The 10,000-nt window shown below is 36.3% G+C and overlaps 3 protein-coding genes across 3 annotated transcripts in view; 2 read left to right on the top strand and 1 right to left on the bottom strand.

Moving 5' to 3' along the window:
* LOC125033599 (vacuolar protein sorting-associated protein 26C-like) overlaps positions 1-705 on the top strand; it is a 4,049-nt gene extending 3,344 nt beyond the window's left edge. Inside the window, exons 6-7 of the mRNA XM_047625252.1 lie at positions 217-342; positions 566-705. Of these exons, the coding sequence (XP_047481208.1) occupies positions 217-342; positions 566-648 (209 nt within the window). The 3' untranslated portion in view covers positions 649-705. The remainder of the gene's footprint in view (positions 1-216; positions 343-565) is intronic.
* Positions 706-1,414: 709 nt separating this feature from the next.
* LOC125033598 (protein lethal(2)denticleless-like) lies at positions 1,415-7,132 on the bottom strand. Its single transcript, XM_047625251.1, has 8 exons — positions 6,996-7,132; positions 5,838-6,089; positions 5,508-5,699; positions 5,220-5,324; positions 4,787-4,913; positions 4,469-4,674; positions 3,126-3,328; positions 1,415-2,984 (listed from the first exon to the last, which is right to left on the bottom strand). The coding sequence occupies exons 1-8, from the start codon at positions 7,057-7,059 to the stop codon at positions 1,812-1,814; spliced, it is 2,322 nt and encodes a 773-aa protein (XP_047481207.1). The 5' UTR covers positions 7,060-7,132; the 3' UTR covers positions 1,415-1,811.
* A 938-nt stretch (positions 7,133-8,070) lies between these two features.
* Positions 8,071-10,000, top strand: part of LOC125033515 (40S ribosomal protein S19-like) — a 5,349-nt gene continuing 3,419 nt past the window's right edge. Inside the window, exon 1 of the mRNA XM_047625077.1 lies at positions 8,071-8,117. Coding sequence (XP_047481033.1) covers positions 8,106-8,117 — 12 coding nt within the window. The 5' untranslated portion in view covers positions 8,071-8,105. The remainder of the gene's footprint in view (positions 8,118-10,000) is intronic.

Below are 10,000 nucleotides of genomic sequence, written 5' to 3'. Positions count from 1 at the left end.
TTTAAAGATTGTAATTCATTTTTTTTTTATTAATATTATTATTATTGCTGTTGCTTTTATGATCATCACTATTTTTATTTTTCTGATTATTATTATCACTATCATCATAATTATAATTGTCATCATCATCATCATAATTATAATTATCATTATTATTTTTATTATAATCATTATTATAACTTGTCATTATCATTATCATTATTGTTGTTGTTACAGCAACAGAAATTCAAAACATCCAGATTGGAGAAGGTGATGTATGTCGAGGAATCGCCATACCTATTTACATGGTCTTTCCAAGATTATTTACTTGCGCGACAACTTTTGCCCCCAATTTTAAAATAGGTAAGTGTTTTTTTTTAATTTCTTATGGTTGTAAAAGTGGTTAGAAAGTAGGAAACCTAATGATTGTGAATAATGTAATAATGATTTTTAAATGCTAAATGCAGTACTGTAATTAGTAGATAAATTATATTGAAATACTGTAATATGTCTTCAGTTGTACTTAAGTCATAAATTAAAGTAATTTAGTTCAACACGTTCTTACGTTTCTTTTTTTCTTTTACAGAATTTGAACTGAACATTGTCATTATATTTGACAACGACCATCTAGTTGTTGAAACTTTTCCCATTAAACTTACACGTCACTGAGGCATAATGGATCATTTTTACCTGGTATGTTGAAAGGCTTATTTTGTAATGCAAAGTAATTTCATAATTTAATGTTATACTGATTTTGTTTATCATTGGAACACAGTTGTTCTGAATGGGGGAGGTGCACACTTTTGGACTCTGTCATGCCTGCCTGATTAAATGATAAAACATGTGTTGTGGTCCAGCTTAAGGGTAGGCACCACCACCCTCCCATACACAAGCATGTTTATATTTAATTTCAAGTGTTTTTACATGTTGATTGAGGAGTTTGATTTATTATACACATTCCACTTCAGATTGGTTATGTAATGGATATTGATGCAGCAATTTGGGTTAATATTCTAGTGGGGTAGAAACAGATTATCTGTATATATGTAAATGTACTTTTTTTTATATTCAAAAATTATCCCATATATATATTTACATGTGTAAAAGTAATTTATATTTACTGTACTATGTATTCCTGAGAACATTTAGTTCAGGATGATTATGATTGAAGAAAAAATACAGATGAATAAACTTGAAGGAAAAATACTTTTTATGTTTATGCATATATCATCTCATTTGTGCCATGAACTTTATGTAAAAAACAGTGATTATCTTATGTACCCAAATGAACTGTGATATAATATGCACTAAGCAGAAGATATGTTAATCTATGAATTCAAGACGGAGATATTTCCCAGAATAAAGAAATTAATTTTTTTTTTTTTTTTCAATTTTCCCTACCTATAATTTGCTTTGGAAACTTAAAGACAGACACTACATTTTCCATTTTATTTTTCACTCAGGTTTTACATTATCTCTTATATGTAGGAATATAAAAGTACCATCCATAATATAGAGTGCCACAGTATAATGCAGAAATAAAATGTATCTTATTACATTACAAGCAACCAGATCCTATTATGAGTATAGTACTATTAATACAGATAATTGTAGTAGTGTAATTAGATCAAAACAAGACTAACATGCAAACAATACTTCCTTTTAAGCAATATAGACCATAATTTATATCACCTTGTGTGAAAACTATGTACAACAGTATTTACCAATAAAAATAAAACCTTTTTTGTATAAATTCAGGTACAAGAGTATAGCTACAATTAAAATTTGACTCCTTATGACTTTGGTATGAACTTACTTTAGCCAATTTGTCCTTACAAGGTAAGTTTCTGCTTTTGTTTTATGTGAAGAACCTTCTTCTCCTTCTTCTTCACGTGAGAAGAGAACCCCGAGGCATGCTTTCTCTCAACTTTGTCGGGTGTTCTCATAAATTTTAGTTTCCTCTGGTGGCTAAAGGATGTTAGCCAGTCAGTGTTCTTTTTCTTCTCCACTCGTACTTCTGGTCGATTGTGAGGAGAGGAGCCATCCACCACATAATTTGGCAGGTTGGCTGTTGGAGATGAGAGGTGCCCAAATCTGAATGGTGAAGGGGGAAATTGGCTCTTGATCTTTAATACAGTTTCTTCCATTTTTGGAGCCTTAGCAAGCTGCTCTTTGGGGCAGCTGGTACCTTCTTCCTTCATACTTTCCAGCGAGTGGTTCACTACATTTGTCACAGGCTTCCTGAATCCTCCATCAAGGGCTACTTTATCCTGGGCTTCTATGGGCTTGATACTTTCACTCATTTCTGTAAAGCCTTCACAGCCTTCTTGTTTCAAGGAGGCATGACCTCTTACATCATCTCCGTATTTGAGCATCTTGGCCGCGCTTGGCTGGGGTGAACAGGGGAAGTTCTGTGCAGATGATGGACACAGCACATGCTTCTTGGGGGAATTTGGGGACTTTTTCTTGTCCTCACCACTGATATTCTCCTGGTCTTCCCCCATGAGGTCAGTTAGCTTGCGTTTCAACCCAGCCTTTTTGCTTGCACTTACTGGTGCAGCTCCTGAAGTACTCTGTGATTCTTGGGACCCTGGAGTCTTTGCGGCTGCTAGCCAGTGCAGCAGTGTATTCCTCTCACTGGTTTTTGGTGTGCAAGGCGTACCTCTGCCTCGAGATCGGTGATGCGGTGTTTGTTGTCTGGGTGTCTTTGGATGATTTTGAGGAGACTGCAAGCTAGATGGTCCTTCTCTCCCTCTCATGCTTGAGGGCGTGGCTGAAGTGGAAGCAGGAAGACGAGATGTGCTTGGTGTGATGGGGAGGGGAGGGAGGGGATCCTGTGGTTCATTCACCGAGCTTTCACTGGGCTCTGCAATGTCACTTTTGGCGTGTTCTGCTGTGTATACTTCAGCCAGTCCTCGAAGCTTCATTCTTTCATCAAAATCATCTAGGTTTGTGTTTCTACGCTGGAAGACCCTAAGCTTCATATCATCTGCACATGTCACCAACTGAAAAGTGTGAACGGGAATTTTCAGCAATGCACACGAGAATCCTTGCTATTAAAGAAACTAGATTAAATGTTTAACATATTCAGATTAAGAAAAATAATAAAGAGCAAATCTCATCCCTACAATACGCAATGTTCCTACCTTCTCATCATCAACTGGACACCATCCCACTGAAGTGACCTCTGCAAAATGCCCAGTAAGTCTTGCAATCGGTCTCCCAGGCTTCTCTGTGAGCCAAATGTAAGCATGGTTATCACTTGAACCACTTAAGAGGTATGACCCACAAGGACTCAGGCAAGACTTGACATAGTAGGTGAGGTTCACATGTCCTCTATATTCAGCAACTGTGAAAGAAAGAAAAAATATAAAATAAATACACATCAATAAAAAAACATCAGTATATTTTATGGCTGTTATACTTCAAGCACATAAGAGAGAGATCCTGATGATATGCTTATACATTGTCATGTATCTTTCATCTATTGGCCTCTATATATGCCTAAAGGTAGGTACTAAAATATATGTTGGCTTCTACTTTTATGCAATGAGTATTCTTTCTGTGTTTAATTTTCTTTGTCAAATGGCACTTATAATTACGAAATTTTTGGTCTTCTGGTCTTAGTAAAACAATCACCAAAAGAGAATGTGAAAAAATTAAAGAACCATAAATTAGTTATAGAGTTAAAGCTATTTATAACTTCTTGGAAAGCAGATCTTCAAATCTTTTCTTAATCAGAAAAGTAGTGTAGTAAATCCAAAGAATTGGTTACATAAATACTGTGCCAGTGAGTGGAAGTCATTATTCTTGATAAGCAATAGTTTTCCTTTAGAATCAATAAAGAAAATACTATAATTTTCTTTAACATTTTCTATTGTGACAGGAATTAAAAATTACAGGCCAAATGGGCAAACTTCATCAATAAAGATATTAACCCATCCAAAGTGGGTACTTCAGAGTGAAAAACACTCAATTTCCAGTAGCTGTAGCAGCAACTGCCCACTGCCAGGGACTCATGCATGAAACACACATAGCAAGCCACCCAACTGGAGCATAACCAAGAATACAAATGTCTTGTATGTGAGGGGGCTGGCTAACTGCCCAGGTTTTGGCTCTCTCTTTCTCTTTCTCTTTCTCAGTCACTCACTCTCACAAAGACAACAACAACATATAACTTGTGTTAAACTAAAGCCATTTCTTTCTCACTGCACTTCAAGCTACCTTAATCCTCCAAAATACTTCTACACATTTGTACCATCTCCAAGACATCATGAAAATGCAATGCTGGCAATACATACATCTGCAAATTCTAAGTACCCTAAAGTAAGGCTTGAAAATTAATTGTTTATTGAATTTGACTTGCACTCCCATTCCACAACTTCCGACTTACATATCACATCTATGGGGCGGACATCAAAACTTAATTTCCATCTCAAAGAAACAAACTTACACAGTAAACAAATAAAACACAATTCTGAAACAGTACCTGGCCTTGGTGTTGGATTTGCCAAGTGGTAGGCATAGATTACATTGTCCATACAGGATGTGTAAAGAACATCTCTTTCTGGCGATACAGACAAGGAGGTGAATCCCCGATGAGAGGAATTGCCACTGTGTTCTAGTAGGCTCTGGCACTGTGGTTCTCGCCTCCCTCCACTATGTGTTTTCCGCAGGTCCCACAGCTTGATCAGTCTTGATGAGAAAATAAATGCCATTATTATATTACCGAGAGCAGGTCAATATGATCAAGCATTTCACTTGCATTCTCATTCTTGTAAGTGAGCAGTGATAATGGTATGCTCACCCATCAGATGCTCCAGATGAAATTAGTGTATGCTGCTGCTGAAACACAACTCCTGTAACACTGTTGTTAGCCAGTGATCCCCCTGCTGCAACTTTGCGCATGCTAGGAGAAGCAATACTTCTGTTTGCTGTAAGCATGAAGAGAAAGCAAGATGTTGAAATCAATAAATCAACCAATAAAGAAAAAGAAAAAATAATAATTAAAAAAAAATAAAAATTGTGACAAAATAATAATACCATCACCACATGCTATATCATAAGTCTGCCATCCTTGTGTTGATATTTCTAAAATTAATTGACATCACAAACCTTATATTCCTGTGGTAACATGTACATGCATTTATTTTAACTAACTGATTAAGATGCTGAAGTGTATTACTATATATTGTTACTCTGAAACTACCAACATATTCAAATATATCAAAAACACTCACTCATGCTGTGATGGGCAGGGGCTATTTCGTCTGCACGATGATGTGGTTTACACCGTTTGTCCCAGATGATCACACTCCCATCTCGAGCACCAGTTGCTATCACATCTGGAAGTCCAACAGTGTTAACATGTACTCAGTTATAAATAGGATATTGAAAATAAAAGAGAGGTTTCAATTATAGTTTGATTTGTATCATAATATGGATTAAAAATAAGTATATATAGATATAAATAAAACTCACTACCAAATACGAACAAGAGAACAATCAGACCAATACAATGGACTTACATGGATCAAAGGGATTAACATGCACAGTCTTCACCGATCGCGAGTGTCCCACCAGCGTGAGGACAGGCTCTAGTGCACCATCTTCTTTCACTCTCAGAACAATGGCTGTCTGATCTCCTGAGACAGACACCAGTTCTGGAGTTCCTGGCACCCAACACACATCAAATATTGCATTGTTGTGTATCTGATGAGCTGGAATATATAGACACATCCTTTATGTATATGTAAAAGAAATTTCAATTTCATGACACTTACAATAATTAACAAAGGTAATGTGCAATCCATAGAGCCACATAACAGTAATATAAAATACAAACAGTAACTACATACCTTCAATTGCAGCCTGGTTCCCCTTCTGCCTCGTGTCTCTTAGCCCAATTTTTCCATCCTCATTAGCCAGCACCAATATGTGCCCATACTGTGGTCCTTCTCCAAACTTGCATGCATAAATGGGGGGCTCTGGCTGTGCCTGGCCATTGGTTTCATCGACAGCTGTAGCGATGCCATCGTATTCGTCCTCCTGGTAGCACTTGAAACTCCACGCAAAGAGGCTTTTTTGTGCTTTTTTCACCTGACTTGAACCTGTTTAACAGAAATAAAGATACAAAAGAATATCATTAAAAGGTATTCCCCTACTGGAAACACAAGCTTGTACTGATAGTGCTGGTGTGTCCACTGATAAAGAGTTCATGGCCATATATATATATATATATATATATATATATATATATATATATATATATATATATATATGTATATATATATATAAATCATGTAATGACTCATGAAGAAAGGTGTCAAATATCATGAAGAAATACATGCAAACTCATGAAAGCTAAATATGTGGCAAAAGAAGAAAAAATATTTGCCTAAACAAAAACAAATTGTAGCCAACTTATGAAAAAAAAAAAAAAAAAAAAGGGAAAAAATGATAAAGATCAGTGGGTACAGAACCACGAAGATGAAATATGAACAAACTCATGAACATTAATTATAAGCCAATTCACAGAGAAGCAAGACAGCTAATGCTTTTTTTCTTCTGCAAAGTGAAGAAAAGGAAATGTGTATAAATATAACTGAATAAATTCATAAAAAAAAATTATGAAGAACAAATATGTATAAAATCTTTGAGAACAAGTGCATACAAAAAGACATTGAATAAACATATTCAAAACTAAGAAAAAAATTAAGATAAGAAATATTGGTAAGAACACGAACGACAATTCATTAAAAACATGTGTATATTGCGTATGATTATATGTACCATCTACAAATATGTAAATCACGTGCAGCTTTGTGTATTTACTTGATATTTACTCACAATCCTAATAATATTACTAAAAAATCGACAAATATATCGTCAAAACCACCTCCTCCTCCCGCATGATCCCGACACAACCCTTATAACTTTATAAGCTTCGTATCAATTAAAACCTTAATTTCTCTCCTCAATTGCAAACTACAAACAAAGAATCAAAGAATAATTACGTCTCCCGTATATAGTCTCAGATATCCATTCCTTTACAACGTGTCCTGTGAGTTTTGACAACATTTCCCCGCGCGGCAAAAGATGTAAACAAATGGGCGAACTTCGCGGGAAATCGCGTTCGTGGGAGGAATTTCCTTTGCGTTCGGGGTTCTTTTAGGTTTTTAGTTTTTTTTTTGTCATTATTTATCTTTTAGATTTTTGGGGTTTAGTTTTTTTTTTAGATTTTTTTGTTTTGTTTTGATTCGTTACTGTTTTTTATTGATTTGGCTTTCTTTTACCTTGCTCTTTGTTTTATTGAAAACATCTGCATTACACTTTGTTTTAGGGTTTATTGTATTTTCTTTTAGTTTTTGTTTCATCTGTCTTTTTAATTTTCATTTTATTTTTCTATCAGGGTCCATATTTGGTTTTAAATTTGCATGGAAATTTCATTTTTTTTTGTGTATGCATGTAAAGGGCATTTAGTGTTATTAATATTTGTGAACTTAAATTAGAGTAGTATTCCATGCTTGTGAATTTTTGTGACTAGTTATCCAGCGAATAAATACCCATTTATTCTTACACTTTCCTGTAAAACTATTTCTTATTTGCATGAAACACTACGGAATATATTAAGCCAGTGAAGTCAAGGAAGGTAACATGGAAATATTACAATGAAAATGGTAGCAAGCAGTGATGAAGGAAAACATCAAAATATACAGTAAGATTAAAAACAGCATAAACAAAACTGAATAACCACATCATGGAACAGCCTAACATGAATAATAGGCAACAAATCAACCAAGGAACGATGAACAAAATATGAAAGATATAAAAAAGACATGATGGAAAGAAACACCCAAAAAATAATGAAAAATAAATTGAAAAAAAAGCTATTTCCGCATCGCTTCCTTCGAGAACAGACCAACGAAAATAAAACATAACACTCAAACCAATAACCGATGAAAACCAAATCTAAAAAAGAGCATGAAAACCCATAATGGAAACCCGCCCCTTGCGCATCCCGCCCCTCATTCGTCCGGCCCGAGGCGTTGCGCATCCCGCTCGTCCCTTCTCCCGATTTAATTTCCCGACTCGCCGCCAGAGGTCTCTCCTTTCCACCCTCCAAGATGCCGAACCGAGTGAGTGACTTCGTGATTTTTCTCCTTCCCCGGCCTCGCCCTGGATTAATAAGCGGTTTGGGAGGAAGTGAAGAGTGTCGCAAGTGAGAATAGGAATGGCTTTCTCTCCTCGGCGAATATTTTGGCTCGGAAATGCTCCGGTTTGGGGAGAAATAAGGGTTTGAAGTGGGGTCTCCGTGGCTGGTCGGGTTCACCACATGGCTGTGTTTACGATCGGGCGAGAGAGGAAATTCACGTGTTATTTTGCCAAAGCCTTTCCTTGGGCCGACCTTTAGGAATTTCGGAAACGTCGGTCTCCCGAACGTGTCGGGGAGAGAAAGTCCTAGGTGCTGAAATGATGTCATTGCCAGAAATAACAGGAACTTTGAGCCGTCAGACAAATTCGAACGTGTTTTTTTATTACATTATATTGGATGTTCACGATTTTTGTATAAATTATCATCTTTTGCAAGTCTAGAACGTGAGGCTACGGATTGTTAATTTGGATGTAGATGTACTCTCGCAAGGTTATTTTTTTTTTTCAACATTTCATAATTCCTTGTATGTATTATAGTATGTAAGTATAATTGTGGTAACGAGTCAAAAAAAAATTATAATTCCTTCATTTGAATATCGATGTTCAAGGCAAAAGTTTATTCAGGTATTGACAAATCGCAAACCACCTAAGTGTTCAGCACTAGAGCAACACCAAGGTTAAATTTTCTGGTGAATGGCATCAAGGGGCATATACTGTAAGCCTCCTGTACCCACCCTTTATGAGCACCTTTTTTGCCAACTCTCAGAAAATGTGACACCAAGAACTCTGGCTGTGGGAGGGTGGTGTGGACAGTCTCTCGTTACTTATCAAGCTGTTAGATAACTTGTATAGAATCATGAATCTGCACAGTATTTCATTGGTTTCAATTTTAATATAGAAATAATGGCTAATATATATAAATTTAACAAGTTCCAAGTTAGTTATCGAGAATAAAGTAAGTCAAGACATATAAGCTTAATGCATTACTCCAATGAAGTCCCCAATACAAGATAGAACTTGAACTTTTTGTAATTTTTGGTTAATCATGGTATGTACTCTGTACAAGTCATTATAGTAAGATTCTTTCATCTGAGACCAAGACCAGAGGGGGGGGGGAGACTTGATGGGGGCTATACCCCTCTCAACACTCCTCAACAAACCTTGTCTTCACCTCGGGATTCATGGCAAGATAGAGCTGAAACTTGGGCCCACATAATGGACTTGGGCTCTGAGCATTTTTTTCTAGTCTTATGTGGCATTACTGTTTGTCTGCAGGGGATTCCTTGTGCCAAGATCTATCCAACCAATTGAAGCAATGCCAAATTGAAGATATTCTTGTAGTGATCAAAAGTTAGTCATTAATACAAGAGGTAATCTATAGACATGAATGATAATGCCACACACAAAAGGAAAATATCAAAGAGCCTACGTCCACTTGGTGGTTGTTGAGTTTCCGCTTTACCTTGCCACGAATACCAAGGTGAAGACGAAGTGTTCTCAGGGGTTGTTGGGACCGAGCCCCCATCAACCCTAGCCTCGGGCCAAGTATTGAATAAATTTTCTGATATTTGGTTGGTGACTTCCTCTGGAGAATGTCTGTACTGTAAATATTGACCTAATATTTAGTCTTGTACTGCCATCCAGTCTTATGATTTTATATTTTTTCAGTGGCATGAATCAATGAAAGTGGGAAATAAATAAACACGTGACCTCTCTTATAAATGACCCATGCCTTATCATGAGTCTACATCAAAGTGTGGAGGCCATGTCAATGCTTAGCATTGAAATTCTTGAAATTCTTTTAGGGGTTAATGTTAGCATGGAGTAATGTACAGATATATAAAATGGACACTGCTATCGTATAGAT

The sequence above is a fragment of the Penaeus chinensis genome, chromosome 16 (genome assembly GCF_019202785.1).
Source record: "Penaeus chinensis breed Huanghai No. 1 chromosome 16, ASM1920278v2, whole genome shotgun sequence".
Lineage (NCBI taxonomy): Eukaryota > Metazoa > Arthropoda > Malacostraca > Decapoda > Penaeidae > Penaeus > Penaeus chinensis.
Note: the sequence above shows the minus strand (reverse complement) of the source record. Positions and strands in the feature narration are given on the sequence as shown.